Genomic DNA, 25,063 nt, shown 5'->3' on the forward strand with positions numbered 1-25,063 from the left:
GTATGATGAGTGGGAGGCATTCAGGGCAGCCTTGAATGCACAGAGTTTGTGAGGGAATGCACACGCGATCCGCTTTTCCTAACTAAACGCCCAAGGTGTCTGCCAGTTTTTTTTAAGGCCCGGAGCTCAGGGGTGAACCAGGGAAAAGAGTGGGCATCAGACGCAGAGCAAGTTTTCATGGGAGCGAGAGATTCCAGGACAGCAGAGCCAGACTGGTTGTAGAGAGAGAGGGAAGAGAGTGTACTCATGTTTGAAAGATCAGTAGATTTTAGATAAGCAGAAAAGGAAACTCAGTTATTAAGTTACTACGAAAGTCCCACAGGGCCTCGGTGGTCATATCGGCATATGAGAGAGAATTTCAGGCTGGTGGCAGGTTTAAGCGTCCGTCACCTGAGCTAAATAGTTAATGGTCATCTCAGTAACTTCAGGGATCGTTCAAAGCGAGACCAGTTCTCACATACTGTGATCAGCTTTCTTAGTGGGATACAGACCAGAAGAGATCAGTAGCATGAGAGTCTAAAAAATACAGTAAACATCGTTTTACTATAATTACATTTGGTTGCTATAATTAAAATTACTTTGCCATGATGTCACCAACTACTGCTCCCAGTAACAATTATGGATAAGAAACCTTTATGTTTTAGACACTTCAGTTGCAGTGTAATTAAAGAATGCCCCTTGTAACCAATGTGATCCATCACATACAGAAGTGTCTGAGTGTATTTTTTTTTCTGCACCGGCCCATTGGATTTCACTACTGAGCTCTCCAAATCTCAAAGGTCAAATCAGAAGGTCAGACTCTCACCCACGTCCATTTCATAGACAGACGACAGCCGTGGGGGGTGTGGTTCTGGAGTGTTGTGGACAAACAACCTCAGCCTGCACACAGATAACCACCTTGGCTCTACTCTGTTCTAGCTGTTGGGCTTGCACTGACCTTTCCCCTGGTCTGAAGAGGAGGGTAGCATCATATATGAGCACCTTGGGGTAGTAAAGTGACAGTGTGACCTGAACCATGAAAAGGGCAACTTCCATATCGCTCCACAGACTGAGAATACCTTCAGAGGGAGATCAGTAATAATAATATTCCTCATGTAACACTGGGCTATATGAGATACCCACACAATAATATACAATCATTGCCTGTCCACAGAACACAGCATTTCAGCCGCTCATGAGATTGAAGGTGCAAATCTGACAAAAAAAAATTTCTGGAGACATAAGTTATAAACAATGTTAGTTTATAGATTTGAATCCGTTTGACACATTTATTAAGATACCATGGCAATAAACTGTGACCAGTGAATCTCTCACTCGACACTGTATGAGTACAAAGTCACACGGGACATTAAATCATTTTTACTCATATTTCAAACATGGGGAGTAAATCCTCTATTGGGAGAGGTTAACACGAACATCTTACAGCTGCATTCAAGTGGTCAGATTTCCAATCCCACAAACGCTGATCTAACACACCTTTCCTAACGAGCGCACTGTAGAGGAGGGGGCCAACAAGCCCTAATGTAGGAGAACTAATTCATTTGTGATCTCGGGGGAACAATATATATATAAAAAAATATACGAAGGAAGGTGCAGTGCACTTACAAGCAGAGTAAAAGCAAAGGTGACCCTAACAAGCCCAGACGTAGTGAAAACACAGTAAGACCATAAACATGAATGTGACATCATCAAGTGAAGTGGTCATGCTGATTGCGTTTAAGAAAGTAACACACAAGGATTTTGGATACCCCCCCCCCCCCCCAAAAAAAAAGAAAGAAAAACCCACAAACTCTGGGCACATGGGCGAGCATGCTCTCCACGGGCTGAGCTGGTAACAGTAACAGGAGAGGGGCTCTTCTATGCGCTACTGTACTGTAATGCGACCCGTGGACTCCACCTTCCCTTGTACCTCCCCTCGGGCCGCGCCCCATTAACCAAACCGACTCGCCGCCACGGTCTCGTCTGAGCGAGCTATGAACACTGAAGGCAGATCGACGACGCGCCTGAGGACACGAATGCATACACGTGACGCATACGCACGCACGCACGCACACACACACACACACACACACACACACACACACACACACACACACACACACACACACACACACTGGAGGATCCAGCACTTGAGCACAAGCGCATACACAGACAGAAAGGACAGACCAGGTTGATACGGACACATAGGCATACGGACAGAGGCAGACTTTTTTTTTTTTTTATTCTGAGGTGGGTCAAGAGTTTAAGACTCGCAAGTCTCTTCTGAATAAAAAAGACAGCGGACATGCAAACAGGCAACTTTTGGCACAAACAACAAATAGACACACAAGCCTTTGGTGTGACTGCTGGAAAATATAAAATACAAATCTTTTAGACTGAACAGAACATAAGCAAACTGTTCTAAATAGTTACTGACAAAAAGTGAAAAAAATCCAAACAAAACATATTCACTGACCATGATAATCTAATATCAAAACATTTGTGAGCCACTCAATAAACTTAGATTCTGGAAGTGGCAATATTCATTTACACTTAAACATTCCTGCCCTTCCTCAACAGTGAAACGCCCTTACTATCCAGACATCTAAAAAAAAAAAGCTTCCATACTTTAACTGTGGCCTGGCAAGAAGCAAAGAAATGTTTATTGCTGAGACTTACAATCCACGTGAGACACAGCCAAGCAAGAAGACAGGAGAGGTGAAAATGTGAATGAGAGAGCGAGCGTCTTTTCATTATGACTGAATCTATTTGAATTAAGCACCATTTATTAATACACCTGACACAGAGGAAGTTTGATGATTCTCTATTTTTAGTATAAACTGCATATAAAAAAAACCCCCAACATCTCCTAAAGTTTCCTTGCCTCAGTCCATGATGCTTTCATTGCTTTCCTGCCTCCGGTTTCACCTGAGATGTGTCATGACACCACCTTGAAGCTACAGTCTTCCCAGAGTACAGCACCCCTCCTGTTCCGGCAGCCTCAGCCTCTGAGCACGCTCGCCCGCCCTGACCTCGTGGAGAACATGGGGACTCTTCAAGTATCAACACCACTCAGCCCAAAGCTTCAGACATATATTATTTGGAGCCAGAGGCCACTCGAAGAAATAAAGACAAGCAGGTTATGATTAATTAGCACGACCCGCCTCCACCACCCACACAAATATATAATATAGATTTATATATCCATATGTATATAAATAAAAATTCAGTGCTGTAAAAACATCTGACTCCATAGGATCTGACCCATAGTTGAAGGGTTTTTTTCCTTATCGCTTTTCTTATAATTTTATGACTAAAAAAACAACTACTATGTAAACGGAACTGATTATCCCTTGTTAATTGTCCTTCACTGAGAATACAACACTGAGAGGTTGAACACTTGTTAATAACATTTAGACTTGTTTTCTCTTGTCTTTTCTTTTTGATTTTTTGGTTTTAATACAACACAGAATCCATTTTGCATTTTGTGGGGTTTTTTTTTTTGGCAGCAGTAAGGCACCAAGAAAACATGTCAGTGTGAAAGAGTGTGTGTGTGTGTGTGTTTATAGCCTATAATGCAAGTAAAAACCATTTATTGTCCTGTAGATGTCTGAGAATTGTGTCTCTTTCATTTGCGTATGTGTGTGTGTGTGTATGTGTGTGTGTGTGTGTGTGAAGTTTTCTTCAGTCTCTGGTGGGTGTTGTCGGGGGCAGTCTACAACAGGCAGCGCTGCACGTTGACGCCCTCCTCTGCGTGGACCTGCAGGTCGACGGGCGCCGCGGGCTTCTCGCCCGGCCGGGCGTTCAGCAGAGACAGGTTCTTCAGGCAGCCCGTGAGGCCTGAGGTGAACTTGCCTCCAGTCAGCATGGATATGTCCGGAGCGCCCCCTGCCCCGACCCCCACACAGATAGTACTCAGAATGCATTTTCCCACTGAAAAGTCACAGCACACTGGCCTAGACGATAAACCAAACAGCTGAACTACTGCTCAGCATAGGAACAGAGAGCTGAAGAAGTCTGTGTTTGGATAAAGCAGTACTTACCTATGTACATGTTGCCTTTGGTGTTAACCATGATGCTCTTGCCTTGTGACTGGCCAAGTCGGAGTGTCCTGCCATCCACCTGGATGTAACCCTGCTTTCCTGTCCTGTTTACGACAGAAACAATGAGCCTAAATGTCCATTCATCATTAACAATGTGTGGGTTTATAGCCTGTAATGCCCGTCGTCTTCATGAAACTGCAGAAAACCAGTAGACTCCAAATTCAAATAAGTCCCAGATCCCTTCTTACGACACAAAAGGTAAAAAATAAAATACTACTACTGTCACAAAAAGAGGGGAAAAAATGTGATAATTATCCCAAACTAATGGAACCTGCCGAGAAGCGTCAGATGGCGCAGTACCTGACTGCGACGATCTTGTGCCAGCGTTGGTCATCGATGCGTTCTCTGGACAGGATCTCTGCCTCTCCACTGCCTAGCTGGTAACTACGGGCAGAGGACGGCGCCAACGTCCATGCGTGAGACAACAGCAACATTATAGAAAAAAGTGAAAAAGGAGAATTCTAAAAGACTTTGTGGGTGATTAAATCTAAAAAAAAAAAAAAGACATTTAAAAATCTTTTGCGATAAGTTCTCCAAATTCTCTAAAATGCACACAAGCAGACAATTCAAACGCCTCACCTGAAAACCAGGTGTCCATTCTGTAAGCCCAGACTTATGAAGTCTTTCCCCCTTCCTTGTTCTCCGGGTTCCTGCAAAGCGAGTAGCGATGGAGAACGCAGCTGAGTGTCTGACGTGTTTGGGACTGCCCGTGACAGGAACTCGCCGCACGGGGCTGTCCCGTGTGGGCCCGTGACGCCCCTTAAAGACCTTTAAAGGCAGATCATCTATTCTAGAATATAACATCAAGGCTCACTATGAACCTGAAGTTCTTTTATATGTCCAACTTCCTAAGACATTTCAGACTGTACTGCACTTACAGGATATACAGTATCAGACACATTATTTTGGTCTCTGTGTGTACGTTGTTTAATACCGGAATGTCTAATCAACAGTATGTCCACCGACGGTACTGTTAAAGAGGAACATTGGTGCTACGGTAAGAATGGTACCGTTAATATGTTAGTTAAATGATGTATTAAAATCACGCTACAAGCTGTGGGGCCACGCGGATGAGTTTATATGTAGCATGGCATCTTGTATCACTAACTGTTACAGCTACCTTTGGACACAAGCATTCAGTCATGGGTGGTGCACCTGCAAAATGGTCTAGTTGAGAATGAAAATGCATGCCAAACTGATGCACAGTTCAGTGGAGGTGTAACTTCAACTCTGACCCCACGGGCCTCACGAGCAGTTTCAGCATGCATGAATTATTCATTAGGGATTCATTAAAATGCAGGGTGGGAGTGTCGTTGTTTCTAGTTATGTGTCACATAATTGGCCCTTTGGTGATAAATGGGACACGTTAAAAAAAATGTATATCTTAATATCTTAATACATTTTGACCTTTACCCTACATTTCCTTGCCTTGTGGTAGTGAAAAGTTAATGTCGCATGGCTTCTCGAACGTAGCTTGTATTCCAACACAACCTGACCATGCCAGCTCTCTGCAGCAGAAACACGTAGTCTTAGTTCACCATCCACGATGGTCAGATGGAGGGACACACGTGTGTGTGTGTGTGTGTGTGTGTGTGTGTGTGTGTGTGTGTGTGTGTGTGAAGAGTGGATCGAGGGACACACATGTGACATGTGATATGCACGAACATCGGTGGGAGATAAAGAGTCCGTTCCAGAACCTACCACTCCCTGCCACAGAATAAGACCGTTTGGAGACGCCGTGTTTATCTCCAGCTGGATAGTCTCCGGGGAATCAGGTGAGCTGAAACCAACCACAGTAATTCAGAGGAGAGTGTCCATAAGATCGAGGTGCAATACACTAAACTGTGTTGAGCAGAACGGCAAAAAAAGGTTACTTGAGTCGGGGTGTCTCACCTGCGTGTGAACATTGGTTTAGGAAGTGCTAGGTAGCTGTCATCATGGAAGTACGCAGCATACCGTACTGGGAAATCTGTGACAAAAGGACAAGTTTCAGTTTACACAACAGTGGAGCCGATCAGGCTTACCTTCTGTTATAGCGCCACCCGGTGGTCATCCCCAGAATAACCCAAGAATAAAGCGAGAAGAAGAGAAGGAAATGACAAATTTTCATGTTTAAATGTTTGATTGTTTTTTAAAAAAGGAAAAGGTAAATGAAATAAAATAAAATAAAAAGGAAAAAATTCAAATGGAACTCAAGAGAACTGACGACACAATCTTGGACAAAATTCAGAATGAATAATAATTATATAATAATTATATAAATAATAATAATAATAATAAGTGAGAATAATAAACACAAGTCACAGTCACGCTGGAGCCAAGGCAAAGCGATGGAAGACATTCTCTCCATACTCCAAACTAAACACAAACACCCCCCCCCCCCAAAAAAAAATCCTCAAGCCCCTCACTATGCCACACGTCTGGCCCCGCCCTCACACGCCCTGTCAACACGTGTGACAGGGACAGACGTGCAGTTGTTAGTAACAGATCACGTGCGGCGACACTTTCTCCCTTCGTCCTCCGGCGCGGGCGAGGCCGCTGGCCACGGAGACGCGGGTGCACACGGACGGGCGGGGTCGGGGGCCGGCGGCGGGGGAGGGTGTGGCAGGGGTGAAAGGTCGAGGTGCAGACGGAACGAGACGCCTCTGGAGAAGCCAAAGGGGAATGCTGTGGCTCGCCGTCGGAGTGCCACTCCTAAAGGAGAACGGCTGCCTCAATGCCACATTTGAAAAGAGAAAACGCTGAGGCATAGAATTCCCCTTGCTCAACCTTCCGGTTGACGTTTCTTGGGAGGGCTCGGTGAAGTACAAGCGTCAATGTTTTTTTTTTGTTTTTTTTTTAATGACCTTTTTTTTTTTTCAGGGGTCTGTTTACAGGACCCTTGGAACATAAACAAACAAACAGACAATTCTCTCAGCATTCACACGAGCTTTATTACACGTCTCCACTGTACATGCAGCACTCGTACTGCTGAACTATAAGAAAGAGGTTAAGGCATCTCTGTCTGCACTAATGTAAAGGAAGTTGACAAGTGAGTAGCGTGATATACGACGACACCTAAAATACATGCTAATTTTTGGATGTTTGTGTGTTTGTTTGCTTGTATGTCCGTGTTTGTTTTTGATTGTTTTTGTTTTGTTTTTTGGAAGGTTTTGCGGGTGGGGTTAGAGGGTGTGATCCCATGGAAAAAAAAAAAAGTTTGTCCTGGTTAGTGTTCAAGGTCAGGCCGAGGAGTCGCATACTGTACCGTTAACCGCGTCGCGCGCAGACCTCCACGGCGTCTCTGTGACGACGGCCTCCTTCCCTGTGTGTGCGGGATATAGGCACGAGAGCGCACGCGTGAGACGCACAGACCGCCAGCGCTACGGACCACGGTGCGCGCGGGGAGCCGCCTACAGCTTTCCGGACCAGTCCGGCTCACGCTGGCTAACCGTGTCAGAAAGCTGTTTCTTACGTGGGGAAACCCCTTTGGTCAGGGGGTCACAGGCGAACCCTCCACCGGCATGTGAGGAAAACTACATTCAGCTTCTCGTGTGGCATTAATATACCCAACAGAGCCGATCACCTCTATGACTTACGTTCACTTTCTACCGGCTAACCTGGGAGGAGAGATAGCTGTGTTTATCTGCTTTTGGTCTCTGTCTTTCCCAGAATGTGCTAATCTGCTAAATAGCACTGTGTTACCAAAATAAAAGTCTATTGGTCTCTGTATTTCCCAGAATGTGCTAATCTGCTAAATAGCACTGTGTTACCAAAATAAAAGTCTATTGGTCTCTGTATTTCCCAGAATGTGCTAATCTGCTAAATAGCATTGTGCTACCAAAATAAGTCTACACATGTATCATTTACTGTAGTCAGTGATTCTGCCTGCAGGAACCCAGAGCTCTGAGTGCACAAGTTTGGCCTGTGCTCCCAAGTATCAAGGGCAGGCCCTGAGCCACAGCCGGCCTGTTGGAGCAGGGAAGGGAGAAGACTGAGGGGAGCACAGGTGGGGGCGCACAGTGGCAGACAGCAGGGGTGGAGCCAGGTATGACGGAACGACGCGAGACTAACCTTCCTCACAGAAGAGGCCCATGTAGCCCACGGGACACACGCAGACGCCCGCCACACAGTTGCCGCCGTTCTGGCACTGAGAGGAGTCCTGACAGGCATCTTTCACCAACTCACAGCGCTCTCCTACACACACACACACACACACACACACACACACACACGCAGAGCGAGCCAGCATGTAACTGTATTTATCTGGTATGACTAATTATAATTACGGTACTTATTGGTGTAAAACTGTCACCCCACAGGTTTGTCATACAGGCAGCTCTAGGGAACTGAATGCAAAAGCATTTTCCAATAATCAGGACACAAAAACACTCGGAACATTCATATCAAGCTGTAGTACTGGAGTTCCCGAAACGCCTCAGCCAATCCCAGTCCCTAGCCGGGCACGAAGGGCGTTGGCACGCCGGGAGCTCACCCTCGTATCCGTCCCTACAGAGGCACTGGAACTCGTACTCGGCAGTCATCAGGCAAGTACCACCATGCTGGCAGGACCTGCGGTCACACAGACTCTGCTCGGCACACTCGGTGATGGACTGGCTCTCCACAAAGCTGTACGACAGGTCCAGCTTCTTCCCGTTGATGGACACCTGCAGGCACATTCCAGAAGCACCACAGATACGTCAAAGGAAAATTCAGACAAGACAACGAGGTTTACTGGACTATTTTCCAGCAGGTTTCAATGGCATGGGATTTAACTTGGGTAAAGGCATGTCTCTATTAATGAGATTTGAGGGAATCTCGGAGTCAAGGATGTCTTACTGTTGAGAAAAAATGCCCTGTTTCCTACACGTCTGCTAGCTTTTAAGCTGTTCTGCTGCTACCCTGTTTAGCTGATTAACCAGTCCACTTTATTCCTTAGTGAGCGATACAGTCACAGCTGTGTGAATTCCCTGGCATCTCCTGTCTGAGTTGTGTGCACGCGCATATCAACAATGACCTCTTCGATGCAGCCGTCGAACAGCAAGCTGACATTGGCGGGTTTGGGAAGGAGGTCCATGCTGGGAACTCCGCCCAGGAACATGGGCGTGTAGATGTTGAGGCCCTGTGCCTTGCCGGGCGAGGACCTCTGGATCTCGCGCGCGTGGTCCACCTTCAGAGAGCCGTCCTTACCCAGACGCTCCGCGGACACGTGATGCCACTGGCCCAACGAGACGGGTTCCTGGCTACGCAGCACGGCCTGGCCTGCACACGCACGCACAAACACACTTTGACACGCCTGGTTTAACTCCTCAGCAAATCACCAAGCCCTTCATGAACTGGGTCAGGTGTGTTAAAGTAGGGGAACTCAGAAGTCACTCCATGACCTGAGGTTGACCCCTTTGGCGCTGGCAGTGGTTTACACTGTAAGAGGCCTATTAATGCTGGATATTAAACCTCTTAAAACCTGTGTACGTACTGAAATGAAATGTTGTTTATATTTTAAAGTGTGCGTGTGTGTGTGTGTGTCCAACCTGTTCCGAGCTCGAATCGGAACTCCACATGCCCATCCACCATGGAGAGAGCCACGAAGTCCTCCACCTTCATCTTCCTCCCCCCGCTGAAGAACATGAGGCCATCTGTGGACATGGGCTTGAACTCCATGTCGATGCGCAGGTCGTTGTGGATGTTGGTGAGGGGCGGGTAGGCGATGTACGAATCCTTGCCGTCGAACGATGGCGTGGTGACCAGCGTGCCTGTGGAGCAGGGAGTGGGGTCAGCAGGGGCGTGGTCAACAGTGGGTGGGCCCAGCAGGGGGCGGGGCCTGTTGGCAGGTGCCCTTACCGGCCATGCACTTGGTCCCGTGTTTTCCGAGGTGACAGCGGCAGTCATAACCCATGACGTTGGGGCGGTTGATGCATGTGGCGTCCGGCCCACAGGCCTCTGCAGATGGGAACATAAAACATACATGTAAGTGTGTGTGTGTGTGTGTGTGTGTGTGTGTGTGTGTGTGTGTGTGGGTGTACATATGTACATATGCACCATTGCGGGTGGCAGTTGGACTGGGTTTCCCACCTGGGTGGCAGCGCAGGGCAGACTGGTGCTGACAGTTGCTCCCAGTGAAGCCTTGCATGCAGTTGCACTTGTACAGACTGGCCACCGAATCCTGACACACCCCACCGTTCTGCACCATAGACACAGCCTCATGAGTCACGATATACAGCCATGTAAGCACAAAAGCCACGAGGTAGCACGGAAACCCAGCTGGGCCACGTTGGGAAGGCCACATGGTTCTCTCTGCGACGCTGCTGTTGCCATGGTGTCATGTATGTTTCACACGGCAGATGCGTAAACAGACTGACAATGTTCGTACAGGAGAGGCAGGTCTAACCTGACACGGGTGATCCTTGCAGGTTGGGCAGTTAGTAACGCCAGTAGAACTTTTGTCAAGGTCCTTGAAAATGATTTCCTCTCCCTGGATGACCAGATGACTAATGCAACCTGGAGGGGGGGTAAGGAGGGGTAAGGGAGGGGTAAAGGAGGCAGGTAAGGGAGGGGGGGTAAGGGAGGGGTAAAGGAGGGGGTAAGTGAGGGGGTAATGGAGGGGGGTAAGGGAGGGGTAAAGGAGGGGGGTAAGGGAGGGGGTAATGGAGGGGGGGTAAGGAGGGGTAAGAAGGGGTAATGGAGGGGGGTAAGGGAGGGGGGGTAAGGAGGGGTAAGGAGGGGTAAAGGAAACCGGATCAAGACAACATTAGAAGTGCACAGAGGGTTACAACCTTTATGGAGTCATAGAGTTCATCCACACAATTCAGGTCGGTTGAGTTTGGTACACTTCTTACTGTTTAGGTTTTGCAACATTTATGATAAAAAGCCTTTGATTATCCCTCCTGGGGAAATCTGTATTGCTACATTATTTACAATAAATAGATTAATAAAAGTGCAACTGAAAGGTGCAAAATGTAAAAAAGTAAAATCATACACATTTACAAGTATTACTGCACATTTAAGGTATTTCTCAGAAAGGATATTGCACATATATTGCTAGTATTGCACAATGTTCTATTGCAGCATTTAAATAAATACAGATATGGGCGGTATTTGTTGGTATTATATGGTATTAATCGTATTATACAGGTGATGAGGTACAATTGCTAAAATTACACATTAAAATGAGTTGCACTGAGTGGAGTGAGGTGAGGGCCTTTATGTGAGTGTCTGATGTGCTGCCCGGGGTGGTTCCCACTCTAGAGCCTACCAGCAGTATTTAATTACACAGTAGTTTTATACATACAATACTGAAACAAGTAGAGAAATAAAAGACTTTTATTTTGAAACAAAATTAGGTTCAGTTTCTTACCAACAAAGCCGGTTTTGAGCTCTGCAGTCTTGGCGATCATGCTATAGTTTGGATAGCCGCCCACAAACAGCTCCTCGTTCAAATCCAGGCCTTGGAATTTGCCCTGGACAGCAGATGTTCCACATGTAAGATGCTGTTACTCACCCTCAGTCCAGCACACAGCGCCCAAACAGGACGGAGGCGCGATGGCACAGGGGGCCGACGAGAGCGCACCTGCGAGCTGCCATTGATGGGGGCCTCCTCGTCCACCGCCAGGGAGCCCAGAGTGCCATTACGCCACAGCTGCACGGTGTGGAACTCACCCAGCTTGATCGCGCTGGGGTGGCGGATGGTCGCCATGCCAGAGCCCACATCGAACCTTCACCACACGGACAACGGAGACGCGGCAGGAAGTTAGAAGACATTGGGATGAAATTTGGAAGATGGGATGTCGTATGGAAGACGGTGGGATGAAATGAGCTCACGGATAAGTTTCGCTCTGAAACAGCTTTCAGGTGTGCATCATACCACTGGACTCGTGACTTTGTTTCAAATACCTGAACTCAGGGCGGCCGCCCACCAGCCCAAAGGAAATGAAATCGGCTCCCATCGTCTTCTTCTGTCCGTTATACAGGATCATCCCTGGGGGAGCCGCAGAAGTGGGTAAGGGGAGTGCTGACGCCTCCTCGTCTGAACCCCGCCCCGTCCCGGCCAGGGTCGGGTTGGGTCAGGCCGGGTCCATGGAGCCGAGCGGAAGAGCAGCATGCAGGGGCAGGGGAAGGGGGCACCTGGCCGAGCAGAGTGTCAGAGGGGCACATGCCAGGCCTCGGGCACCAGGGATGGGGTCAGGGGATCGACCTGTACCATCCACTTCTGCAGTGGTGTACATGAACCTGACAAGACCTGCTACCCTGATGTATTCATATGTGCTTACATTTGCTTCTTTTTAATGTTTTTTAACATTTTTAATTTTTTTTATCTATTGCAGCAATATAGTAATGTCACATTAGAAGCGCAGGTCATTTGCAATATACACTTGCAAGTGTGCTGTAATGTACTCAACAAGCTTGGGTGAACACAGCAAACCTTAAACAGACCTTAGTACATGACCTCACACCCGATCTGTCACGGTGCGCTTCTACAAACAGGCATCGACGCAACACATGCGGCAGCCTACATGTCAAAGCACCATAGCGCAGGACATACGGATGCACCGGGCACAAACTGACTACATGCTGTTACGGGAAAGACAGCGGCTCTTATGAGCCATTCCGAAAAACCATGCTGCAGCCCAAGCACCGAGGCCGCTTTCCAATCTCCGTAGCGGCGCACTCGGACCGCAGTCGGCAAGCTCTTGGCCAGCGGCGTGTGCTAGTGGGATTGAGAAGTGGCCGGCGCTCCTAAGGGGAGGAAGCCGTGCGGCATGGCAACGGGGTCCACGGCAACGGGGCCTAAGAACGCACGCTCGTGCTCCCTCTCGAGCGCGCTGACTCACCCGCGTACAAAATGAGACCTTCATAGCAAAGGCGAGGGTCAAAAGTTTGAGTTTGCAAAGAGGAAGAAAAAAAACCCCACCGTTAACGTCAGACATACGTGGCACTTTTAGGATAACAGACGTTTTTCAAACAAGGAGGATTCTGATCGGTCCTACGACTGACGGATGCTTACCGTCCACGTTGTCCGGCCTGAAGGTGACCTTGATGTTGAACGCTTTGTAGGAGTTTTTGATTGTAGGCATGGTGAGGTATGACAGAGGTTCCTGACTGAAGTAAGGCATCACTTGCTCTGCATGACACCGGAGATGCAGCATGATTACACAGCCGCGCCGGGGCGGTCACATGGTCTCGGGCGTGGTCCGCCCTGCCGCGCGGCTGACTCACCGTGCACAACGAGCTTGGTGAACGCCTGCACCTTGCCCTGCTTGTTGGCCGCCGTGCACACATACGTGCCCGAGTCCTCGTGGCTGACTTCTGGCACAGTGAGCACATGCCCGTCCTGCGTGACCTTCAGGGGGAGCTCGCCATCCAGCTGAAAAGAGAGGTTTCTTTGGTTTGCAAGAAAGCAACCCCTTCGAGTGTGAATGGATGACGAATCAGCTCGGTTACGTAGCGAGACCAAGGAGGAGTTGAGCTGAGCGTGTCAGAGATGAGCTGGTGTGAGCGTGGAGGTCTGGGCAGCGCGGGGCGTCGGTTACCTTTGACCACATGATGGTCGGAACTGGGTACCCTGACGCGATGCAGGGAAAGATGGCAGTAGAGCCAATGGTCACTTCCTTCGCCTCGGGCTGGGCAACAATCTGGGGCAAAGCTTTAAAAACACACCCCACGTGTTACAGAGTGACCCCCAGTTGCCCGCAGGTCACCCCATTAACATTAACTGGGTTTGAGTTGCATGCTGTATTGAGGTGCGTACACTGGACGTTGAGGACCACTTGGGACTGCACGGAGCCCACGTCGTTGGTTGCCGTGCAGCGATACTGGCCGGCGTCAGCCTCCGTCACGTGCTCGATCCGCAGCAGGCCACCCCTGACGTGCACGTGCTCGGGCAGTGGGCCGCCCGCCTTGCTCCAGTGCACCGATGGTTTGGGCTCGCCCACAGCGTGACACTCAAACTCCACCGCCCCTCCCACCATGACCGTCTGCACGGACGTGCGCACGTTGATCGTCACCTTGGGCAGGGCTGCAACACACACACACACACACACACACACACACACACACACACGCACCAATCAGGACATGGAGACCAGGCAACAAAAAAAGAAAACAAAAGGGAGGCGTGGGTACTGTTATGCTCCGGTCCATGGGCCGGGGGTGCATGGGTACTGTTTGGATCTGGTCTGCAGGCCTGGTGTGCCTGGGTGCTGTTATGCCCTGGTCCGGGGGTATGCCCTGGTAAATGGGGTACCATTTGGGTGTGGTGCGTTGGACTGACCTTGAATGGCGAGCTTGGCGCTGTCTTGGGCCTGGCCGAACACGCTGCTTGCTCGGCAGATGTACACACCCTCGTTGCTCTTCTCGAGGTTCTCGATCCTGCAAGAAACGCCACAGAGGCAGTTTAGAAAACCGCACCCACCCAACACACTCATCACACAGTCCAGATCACAGGATGTCACTTAAATCTGTGCTCTGACGCTGGCCGTGCCGGGCCGGACAGCGCGGCCCACCTCAGTACGCCGTCTTTGATGTGGTGGTTGAGCGGGAGGGCTCCTCCCTCCTTCAGCCACTCCAGTGTGACCTCGGCGCCCCCGCTGGCTGAGCAGGTGAACTCCACCGCGCTGCCCACGGCCTTCACCTCCACCTGGGGGGCCACGCGCACCGACAGGGGCGCTGTGCACAAAACACAGAGCCGTCCACTGTGGGTCCTCACGCACACCCCACCCTTAACCCTCAGCTATAGAGAACACGCCACAGTCACTTAGAAGGGGCAGAAGGGCAAAACAAAGCTAAGCAAACAGCCACCAGAACTGGAACTTTTTAATGTTTGTGATGTTTGATAAAGACATTATATAAATATTTCTATTATTGTTATTTCTACTACTATTATTTATTATTGTTGTTGTTGTTGAAATCCAGTGTCCTCCTGGACAGGGTTGTGGCCTGTTCCAGTGATGGTTGCGGTCTACCTCGGGCTGGTCTCCGTGGTAACGGACAGCCAGGCCGACACCGTGGTGGGTGGGCCCCGGGTACTCACATCGCACCCGCACTTTGGCCGTCGCCTTGCTGCTGCCCACTTCGTTGCTGGCCACGCACACGTAGGTGCCTGCGTCGGCGGGCGTGGCCAGATTGATCTGCAGGTCCGCCCCCTGCTGTTCGGCAGCGGGGGGCAGGGGCCCGCCCTCTCTGCTCCACTCAAAGCGCAGCGGCGGGGTGCCGTGGGCCAGGCACTGCAGACGGATCACCTCACCCTCGCGGACCGCCACGTCGTCCGGCAGCACGGTGGTGTACGGCGGCGCTGAAACACGTGCAGCGGTCAAACTCCAAAACCGAGAAAGCTAATTACAGCAGGACGACCGAGCTCTACGGTAACGGACATGACGGTGGTGGACTAGCAGGCTGTGGTCAGTGCCTAGAAAACTACGTTACCCCTACGAAACCCTGCACGATCTATGAACCACACGGTGCGTCCAGTGCTCAGAGCTGAGGAACTCGCACGGCACTCACTTTCCACATCCAGCATGATGGTGGCCTCGCTGGTGCCCAGGGGGTTGGTGGCATTGCAGATGTACTGGCCAGAGTCCTGACGGCCCACGCTGGGGAGAACCAGGCTGTTATTGACTATCTTGTGCCTCCAGGGGAGAGGGGCACGCAGCTTAGACCAGGTGATGGTTGGCTTTGGGAATCCTAGTGACAACAGAAAAACATTCACACGCCACGTTACACAGTATGGCAGGCAGAACTGTTAATTCTGCTCGATTCGGTTTTATTTGCATGGCATTTTTTTCGTTAACGCAGACGCCATCACTATAAACGGCTCCGGAACGTCGAACAGCCGGCAGATAAAAAGATAAAAACACGTTTGACATTGGCGGTGCGGAGACCACGCGTGCGTACCGTGGGCATCGCACTGCAGGGTGGTGGTCGCGCCCTCCACTACAATCATCAGGGGCTCCTTCACGTTGGCGAGGGGCACGGTGGGCACCTGCGTGCCTCCTTCCACCACCACCTCCACGCTCGTCTCCGTCTTGCCCTGGCTGTTCTGCGCCGCGCAAACATAGGTGCCGCTGTCCTCGGGCCGCGCCACCAAGATCTGAGGAAGGGGAGAACGATACGCTTTAGGGAGTCCGCTGCTAAGAGCGCTGACCGCGGTGTGCGGCGCGGGGCGGCAGACGGCCGCAGACCTGCAGGACCACGTTGGACTCTGCGGGAACGGGGCTGGTCAGCACGGTCTTGCGGGCATTGTCCAGCCGGTGCCAGGTAACGGAGGGTCGCGGTTCTCCGGCTGCCTGGCACTCCAGGTTAATGGGGTTGCCCACTGTCACGTGCACGGGCCCTGCGGGGGTCACTGTGGCCCTGGGGGACTCTGATGGGGAAATGACAACAGAGTTGTCACAGTGCTGTGAGACCATTGCTGTCTGCACAGGAGAAAGCTGACAAGGGTTGAAGGTATCATACCTCTTACGACCAGAGACACGATGCTGTGGGTGATTCCAAACAGGTTGCTGGCCACGCAGCGGTACGTGCCCTGGTTCTTGGCCTGGGCGTTGGCGATGGTGATCACCGAGGCATCTGGGCCGATCTTCACGTTATCTAAGGCCACAGCCACGAGTTATTCACCCGAGTTATTCAAAGCGTTCCGAAAACGGTACTCAATGCAAAACACCCCCAACCAAAACAGCAAACCGTATTTGAAAGGCCATGCGTGTTGGTAGCATTCTGTGCTCCAGAGGGGGCCGCACCTGGCAGGGGCTGGTCGCTGGCAAACTTCCATTCCAAACGCACGGGCTGGGCCCCGCTGTGCACACGGCACCGGAAGCTGGCTGCCTCGCCCTGCCGCACAGCCGCGCTGTGGGGCTCGATGGAGATGATGGGGCTCTGGAGACCTTCTCCAGGGGGCCAGAAAACCACGGTCAGCAGCGGGACACAAGCACAACAAACACTCTGATCACCCCGTGGTTCAGGTGCGTTTGTCTAAGCGCTGTCCTTCGTCAGACACATGCATGCGTTTTTTTGGTTTGTTTTTTTGTCCCTGGAGCTGTGGAGCTCTTGAATGACGGCGGAGCTTACGGGAGGACTCAGAGGTGACAGACACGGACACGGACGCCTGACGGACATGCGGGCCTCCGACCACCCTGCAGATGTATTCTCCCGAGTCATCGGGGGAGGCTCTCAGGATGCGCAGCTGCGTTCCTAAAACCTGCACACACACACACACACACACACACACAATATCGTTCTCAGTCACTAGTGTGACACCTATTAGGATAAAATACTTACAATAGGCCAAAGCAAACTGTGAACAGGGTGTATGAGGTGGGGACAGGCCTGGTGGAAGGAGGAGAGGTGGCCACTGGCTCTGCTCCACGTGACAGAAGGTGGAGGGTCTCCCGGGACAATGCAGTTCAGGTCCAGCATCTCTCCCTCCACCACCGAGGCAATGGAGGGCTGGATGGTGATCACACTGGCGGCGGTCTCTCCTACGTGCGGGTTTAACAAAGTGGACATTTGACCCTTTGAGGAAGCACTTTCGCAGAACACGACAGTTATACAGCTAGAAGATCAAGGACTAAGGGTTTTTTCATGTATCTTGAAAAATGGAAACGTTAGCCTGTTGTGCTGGTGGCGAAAAACCCATGCGAATTTTGTGTTCCATCTCTTTTTTGAGATAACGATGGTTGCACAAACTATGACTAATCAGCTTAATTCGATTCCAGCCATGGAAAACCCATAAAAAGGCACGTCCGCTGGAAGGCGCTCCTATAGGTTGGCAGTGACGCAGAGTGCGTTATAACGAGGAATCCCGGAGTCTCTGATTAGTCTGCCCACAGCGGATGGGCACGCTGACTAATATGTTTTAACCGCCCAGGATCAAAGCTTTTCTTTTTCTTTAAATTTCACAGAATTCACCCCAAAGGCAAATTAGCAACAGACATAGTGAAAAATTAGTAAAAAAAAGCCTTCAGCTGAACATATTCGCTTTAATCTCTAAAACGTGTGTTGTTATTACATTGTGGATTATGTGTGTGCAAACAGACTTCACTTTATCTGCAGCTCACATCTGGTTATCTTCTTCTTTAAATGATGCTTTTGTTCTCTGTTCATTCTGTATTAGAACGATGCTGGACTCTTAACTTCCACTTTATGTGAAGGTATTGTTAAAAGGCAAATGAATGAACGAATGAATGAATGAATCAATCAAAAACAATCAATTAAATAATGAATCAATACATCAATAAATCAACAATACTCACAGGTCAAAGTCAACATTTAGCTCATGCTCCGAATGGCATAATAACATAAATAATCTAACAAACAAACTCTCTCTGCGTTTCAGAAACTTTTAATAAAAGAAAATGGGCTCAGATCAGGTCTAAAGACCACAAATGCCCTGGAGACCACAGAGCACACGCACACACTCTGATAAAGGCCAGATGTGGTCACCCTCCCCCTCCCCTGCACACTCTGATAAAGGCCAGATGTGGTCACCCTCCCCCTCCCCTGCACACACTATAATCACCTTCCCTAAATCTGTTCTGTGTAACTTAGATAATTTAATAAAAAAATAATTTAATACAATTATTTTTTAAAAATACTTTCAAAAAAGTTTTTTTTAAGCATTTACAAATATATGACATACATTTCTTTCATTCCGAGTTATTTTTTAGTTAATTCTCTTCTCCAGAAAGTACTGTATTTAAAATGCTTCGAAAACTTTGTACAGTTGTACTTAGAGATTCAACTCGTCAGCCTTTTTTTCACAGGATTTTCATGCACGAGTAGCATTTTTAATTTCCACCAGTGTCTGAGCCAGCCGTGTTGCTAAACACGGTCGGGGTGGGGTGGGGTGGTGAGTGGGTGGGTGCGCTTTACCTTTGATCACAGTGACCCTGATGGGTGCCTCGGAGGAGCCTATGGCGTTGGTGCCCACGCACAGATACGTGCCAGCGTCCGCCAGTGTGACGTTGGGGATGAGCAGCGTGCCGAAGTCCGTGCGCTCCGTGCTTGCCTGCACACGTTACCGGGGGGATGGACGGTTAAGCGCGCCAAACCTCGCGTTAAACACATCTGTCCACAGCGCACTGCAGTTAGTCACATGAAGAGGCATCCAGGGTCGGCTGCAACGTCCATTCTTACCTCGTTTCACCCGAGCGGGACGACAGGTGCGCAGATCACGCAAACACACGGATCGGCGGGGTAGCTGCGAAAGCAGCTGGTTTTACTGGTGTGCTTTTGATTTGCGCTGTGTTGCTAAGCCCACATCTCACGTACCGTATAAGACGTGAACAACGAAACATCGCCGACTGCAGTTAATAATGTGGTGGGAGCGCACAGAAATGTTACAGCGTGACAAGGTTAGAGGAGCTAATTGTGTTTAGTACGCTGCCCCTCGCTATACTACGTAGTCCTGTTGTGGAGAAATCCCACATTCATGCCTGTTCCTTTTCTGGTTTTTGGCTTTTTTACAAAAATATATGTAAATGCTCGATAAAAAAAACAGGGAACAGTTCCAAATGTCATCACTACCACTGGCCCCTTCCATTTTATTATTAGTGACAGTAGCTTAACAAAAGAAAACAGAAAAAAGTGAAGTATCCATGAAATAGAGGCAAGTTGAAGGGGGCGGAGCGAAGGGGCGGAGCCTGTCTGTTTAGGTGGGGGAGGCGTGAAGGGGGCGGACCCTTAATGTGGGATTTACCAGACACTGTCCCTGCTGTGAGAGTGGTGGGATGGGATTGTTTTGGGGGCACTCTGGAATCCTGGTGACAAATCTGCTCAGCCAGACGTGCTGGAGTGTCAGTGCGAGGTCAGCGCGTCTGGACTGTGGCGTGGAGCAGGTCCAAGTCCGCTCGCCAGCCTTCGACGCGCCAGATTTGCTAGAGCACACAGAATTTCTGCGTGGCTGCACAGCAGAGCGCACCCCAGAAAACGCTCTGCAGCGCCATTGGACGGCCACGTAAACCAGCCCACAAAGAAACAAATCAAAGCCCTCAGCAGGATGAGGCAGAGTGGACTTAGCAGTTTCACACCCCACTCAGCACAACAAAAACCCCCAAACAAACAGAAAAGGTTAGATGCTACAATACAAACTTACGTGAGCTCGTCTCCCTTATAGGTACAAGCTATTTTCTCAAATCTCTCCGGAATGATCAGACCCCATTTTTACCTGCGCATTAATTATTAATTAGTGTTCTGCAAATGAACAATGACGTGTCGGATTTTTTTTTAAAAACATGCACTTAGTTGACAGCGTGTTGGGTGAGCAAAGTGAGACAAACAGATGGAATCAGTGGGGGGGGGGGGGGTGTGAGAGACAGACACCAGACAGATGGACAGACCTGCAGCTCTTCAATATGTCTCTGTAATACATCAAGACTGTTCGAGTTAAACTGATGGAAACCGTGAGAAGGTATGGCCTGAACAAAACGTCAAGACACAAGTTGGACCAAAAACAAAACAAACAAACAAACAAAACACAAACACACAAAAAAGGGAAAGAGATGAAACGGTCAAAAAACGGAACACCTCCAGCGGAACAAGCCCTCCAAACCACCATGATGCATATATGAGAAGGGCGGAACGCCGTTCCGACTCTCACCTGCGTGGGCAGCGTGCCGCCTCTCCTCTTCCAGGTGAGTTCAGGGCTGGGCGTGCCTCCAGCCCTGCAGTACAACCTCAGCGTGTCGCCCTCGTGGATCTCCACCTGCTGTGGGCTCACCTGCACGTGGGGAAAGCTGGCGCCTGGAACGTCACAGGTGATGAAGTCACAGGCCAGTCACAGGTGATGAGGGGAACCCCCCAGGTATCAGATTACGTTACAGCGCTGCACTTACGCTGCCGTTATACGTAACGCACCCATACGCCGCTCGTATCTTGTGAACACTTGTAAGCGTTGATGCACTTTTTTCTCTTATGTAAGTCCAGAATATGAATGCCACGTTTACACACCATTGCCCGGTGCATTACGCTGTAATTAATCGTGTAGGTACACGGTAACAGTAAAGTGTTACCCTCTCCTGTGACCCAGGCTCACAGCCTACTGTCTAAGATGTGTGTGAGTGTACGTACTGTGCACGTAGAGAACAGCCTGTGCTGTGTGCTCGCCGTGTGTGTTTAGGGCGCGGCACATGTACTGGCCCTCGTCTGCACGGTCCACGGTGGGGAAGGTGAGAATGCCGCCCCGGATGACGGCACTGCCGCTGATGCGGTTCCCAGGGCCTCCTGGGAAATTGAGTTCAACTCCCGTTAACCCTTCCCCCACATAAATCAAACGTAACTCCTTAACTGTTTTCTAATCAATTTACCAATGCCCCCAATCTAAATTAGAGATAATTCCCAGTGTAGTAGGTGTCTCCCTGATTGACAGTTTCACTAGGAGCTGGAGGCGTGTCAGTGCAGCTCTAATAACTATACCTTGCACACCCTTCACAGGTACTTAAAGACTCTTGGAGTCTCATACAGAGCTCTGCTCTACCTGGCTGGATAGTATTTTGGTTTTTGGCAAGGACACATAATAATAATATATAATTTTGACATGGTATCTCTTCTTAACCCTCAAAAGTCTAAGACATCATCATTCACATACATCAAATAGCATGTTTTTATATCATAGCAATTAATGGAATATATAATACTGCAGTATATAGAGAGGTATATGTTAATCACAGCAACAAAGAATAATTGTAGACAGCAGAGGATGAAATGTGTCAGCTGTGAAGTATCTTCCGTGGCAGGCTCCCGGTGAGGTCTCACCTGTCCACTCGACTGCAGGGGCAGGGTTGCCAGTGGCAGTGCAGTGGAACTCCGCACGCTGGCCCTGCTGGACGGTGAGCACGGGCGGCTGGACCGTGGCCACAGGCTGAGCACCCTGGGCAGCTGCGTTGGGGCACAGAGCGGTTAATCGGGCACAGAGCACCGTCCCACCTGCACCCCTGCCCCGCCCAAGCACCAACCCCAACCCCACCCACGCATTCTTCCTGTTTTGAGTCTGGCTGCTTACCTGTGGGTATCTTCAAAACAGAGTGAAATGGGTAGCATTAAGGATCTAAAGCAGGAGAAATAAACTGTTACTCCCCAGAGGCGTTAACTGACTGAGGAGGAGGGGTTATAAAGCAAGACCTCAAAAGAAGGCAAGCACTCGATATATAGACTTGACGAGACTCCTCGGGGGGGGACTATTTCTTTCAAACTGGAAACATTTCATAGTGTAACCCCAGACGGCAGGAGTGGCACATGCTAGCGTGCGGACAGCCAGCGGCTGTGCAAAAAAGGGCCCTGCGACGGGGCCAGTGAGAAAGACAGTAGCACGCACAGCGGCGTTTTTATCCACCGTGCCGTGCCAAGCCCGGGCTTCTGAATCGGACACTCGTGCCAACATCCTTCACATGCACGAATGTGTGAACGTCCACATGGCCTCTTCCTGTTCGGACAAACAGTAAAGACCGTGGCTTCGCTCTGCTCTACACGCCTCACTGCTTCTTATGCTGGAAGTGGGTTTCAACAGTGGAGAGTTGACAATTTTTGCATCGCAAGAACATGTGCACACAGCATGATGTTTGAAGCCCAGTTGCTACTGAGGTGTGACGTGCGTTGCTTCAGTCCAGCGTGTCTGAAGCAGGGAAGAGCAGGTGTACAGCATACGAGAGACTCCTGTCCGTTCTCACCTACGGAAGCTGCTGACCAGACCACACATTCCCCGATGCTCTTCTCCCAAAACAGATCTAATCGTTTCGCTGTGCTTCTTCACAGCCTTTCGTGCACAGCCACTGTACAGAGCCACATTTTTCACAGGCCAGAGATTGCGTGCAAAAATATGAGCAGTCATGAGTTACGTTCATGTACTGCGGAGTCTGAGCCCATGATGTAATGGTGACCATTACAGCCGTGAGCTATTTGCAACTTTGATGTAAGTCTTTTGGAATTTGCTGCAACAAGGAAATTACTTTATCTGCCGTTTTCTTTGACATCCAGTCTTCCAAACTGTCTTTTCAAATACTACTAATAAAAGGCAAAAGTGTTGGTAATTCTGTTGAAGGGCATCACACGTTGGTCAAGTCGAAACACTATGTTGAAACAACAGAGAGGAGTCTCCCGTGTGTGGAAGTGTACCAAAGGCCCAATCAAAAGCTTAGTCAAGTCAAGTAATGATTACGTGTGCAAGTCAACAACTCAATATAGTTGTGCTCTGATGGAGGTGATCAAAAAACCTTGGAAAATGATATGTGAAATGAAATACGTAGCCAGAATTAGCTTTAAATGTAGTATTCCTGAATTATAATGCCATAAATGAAACTTGGAGGGGACAAAGCTTTTAACAGCTCATCATAACACTGGTATTTTGTTTAGGCTGACATATTGACCTTGCAGGGACATTACTTGAGCTGGCACATCCATGCTGAGGACGATGGTAGCATGCGGAAGAGTGAGAGAGTGTGCGTGAAAGAGAGAGAGAGAGACAGACAGAGAGAGAGAGCGAGAGAGAGAGACTTCGCCACCTGGCATGAGAGGGAGGCATGCGGACTTACGCTGTCTATGTCCTTCAAACATTTCATAGGCTGTGTAAAACATCTCAGGCTTAGATCCCTCTGTGAATGAGGGACAGGCAAACACCGACAAGTGAGTCTCACGAGCACTTCCAACCCGAGGCCGGAGAGGAAGGTCAGCCTCCGGTGTACTGTTGAAGCCATCCTGACGCCCCCACTCGCTGCACACCGTATCCCACTCCAGAGCCTCGGAGTCAGTCTGCGGCGCTCAACCAGCAGACGCCTCTTTGTTTGTATTCCATTTCAGTTTTAACAAATGGTTCGGAAGTTTGGAAATTTTCCATTCATAAACCGCAACAGTTACCACAATCACTTAAGGGTATCGGAGGCTGTTGATTGGGATACTGGATGTGGATTATTGAACTGTATGGCTAAGCCCACTGTGGGCCACTGATGCTATGACGAATGAAACATAAAACACAGCGTGACTTCCACGGCACCTAGTGAGCAAGGGAACTTCTCCTGTGCAGTTACATTAAAACACATTCCAAATGCACACTATGAAACACTATGCACACACGAAGGAAAAAAACTATAACACGCCAGAGTCGCCATGGCAACATGCAGGTTAGTTTCAAAGCAAGGATGAAGGCATGGACACGCAGAGTAATAATTCGTTGTCTCGAAATACAGCTTGTGACTGATCCAAGTCTATTTAAAAGAAGTGACTTCATACTCAACTATAAATCCATTAAGGGAGGGTAAAGGGTTGGGTCTCATTTTGGTTTAATCAGACCTGCTCATGTGGCTGTTAGGATCACTTTACATCCGTTTCACAGTATAGCTTTGTAAAAAGGCACACGAAAAGCAGTGGACATCATTTTTCCCCGTAAGATACAGTAGTACCATGGTAACATTTCTTATACAAAATTAAATAACATTTATTCTAGTTTAATGATCACTAGTTAATTGGTTGGCAGAGAACAAATCACCATAATGGGTTGTTGATTTTATGCATAATATATCAACCGGAAATGCAAAACAAATAAACAAACAGAAACTCAAGTAAAATTAGAAAATGTGCATTTGCATCTTAAAAAAAAACATTTCAAATCAAAATCAAACATAAATATGGCATGAAATCCAAAATATGACTATGTGAAGGGTTTGAAATGACAGACAAAAAAAAGGAAAAACAAAATGTAAAAGATTTACTTTATGAACACACAAGTACACAACATTCATGTGAGGACTGCGGGTTTGAGTTCTCCATGTCAGTAACTGGCTAAAAAGTCTTTGTTAATAGTTAACAGTTTTTTAAAATCAACTTATAAAAAATACATCTGAAATCAAAAGAAAGTTCTTAAAATACTAATGTAGGAAGAAAAAAAAAAACTTTTTTGAAATGAGTTGTATTTTGCACTGCTCAAATAATATTTAACTGGGTAAACTGGATATCCACCAGTATAAAGATGACCAGTCTTTTGATGTATAATACAGTCATAAGGGACAGCATTTTGCTGTGTTAGC

General features: G+C 48.9%; 1 protein-coding gene across 18 annotated transcripts in view; it reads right to left on the minus strand.

Moving 5' to 3' along the window:
* Nucleotides 1–1,224: 1,224 nt before the first annotated feature.
* Nucleotides 1,225–25,063, minus strand: part of hspg2 (heparan sulfate proteoglycan 2) — a 77,145-nt gene continuing 53,306 nt past the window's right edge. For 10 of the 18 annotated variants that reach the window (XM_081704003.1, XM_081704005.1, XM_081704010.1 and 7 more), the window contains 38 exons: nucleotides 23,576–23,635; nucleotides 21,804–21,926; nucleotides 21,120–21,272; nucleotides 20,650–20,792; nucleotides 20,390–20,467; nucleotides 18,924–19,059; nucleotides 17,379–17,530; nucleotides 17,121–17,250; nucleotides 16,793–16,939; nucleotides 16,509–16,643; nucleotides 16,235–16,416; nucleotides 15,948–16,143; nucleotides 15,558–15,737; nucleotides 15,088–15,348; nucleotides 14,561–14,723; nucleotides 14,329–14,426; nucleotides 13,807–14,073; nucleotides 13,589–13,701; nucleotides 13,275–13,422; nucleotides 13,063–13,179; nucleotides 12,890–12,907; nucleotides 11,952–12,036; nucleotides 11,629–11,773; nucleotides 11,416–11,518; nucleotides 10,450–10,559; nucleotides 10,134–10,242; nucleotides 9,903–10,001; nucleotides 9,593–9,814; nucleotides 9,079–9,323; nucleotides 8,557–8,728; nucleotides 8,136–8,258; nucleotides 7,330–7,386; nucleotides 5,976–6,051; nucleotides 5,784–5,862; nucleotides 4,662–4,732; nucleotides 4,383–4,466; nucleotides 4,023–4,126; nucleotides 1,225–3,867 (listed from right to left, as the gene is read on the minus strand). In XM_081704003.1, the coding sequence (XP_081560129.1) occupies nucleotides 3,695–3,867; nucleotides 4,023–4,126; nucleotides 4,383–4,466; nucleotides 4,662–4,732; nucleotides 5,784–5,862; nucleotides 5,976–6,051; nucleotides 7,330–7,386; nucleotides 8,136–8,258; nucleotides 8,557–8,728; nucleotides 9,079–9,323; nucleotides 9,593–9,814; nucleotides 9,903–10,001; nucleotides 10,134–10,242; nucleotides 10,450–10,559; nucleotides 11,416–11,518; nucleotides 11,629–11,773; nucleotides 11,952–12,036; nucleotides 12,890–12,907; nucleotides 13,063–13,179; nucleotides 13,275–13,422; nucleotides 13,589–13,701; nucleotides 13,807–14,073; nucleotides 14,329–14,426; nucleotides 14,561–14,723; nucleotides 15,088–15,348; nucleotides 15,558–15,737; nucleotides 15,948–16,143; nucleotides 16,235–16,416; nucleotides 16,509–16,643; nucleotides 16,793–16,939; nucleotides 17,121–17,250; nucleotides 17,379–17,530; nucleotides 18,924–19,059; nucleotides 20,390–20,467; nucleotides 20,650–20,792; nucleotides 21,120–21,272; nucleotides 21,804–21,926; nucleotides 23,576–23,635 (5,057 nt within the window). In that variant the 3' untranslated portion in view covers nucleotides 1,225–3,694. The other 8 variants (XM_081704017.1, XM_081704001.1, XM_081704009.1 and 5 more) reach the window with 7 other exon arrangements.

Source organism: Electrophorus electricus, chromosome 21 (genome assembly GCF_041902795.1).
Source record: "Electrophorus electricus isolate QZ-2024a chromosome 21, ASM4190279v1, whole genome shotgun sequence".
NCBI lineage: Eukaryota > Metazoa > Chordata > Actinopteri > Gymnotiformes > Gymnotidae > Electrophorus > Electrophorus electricus.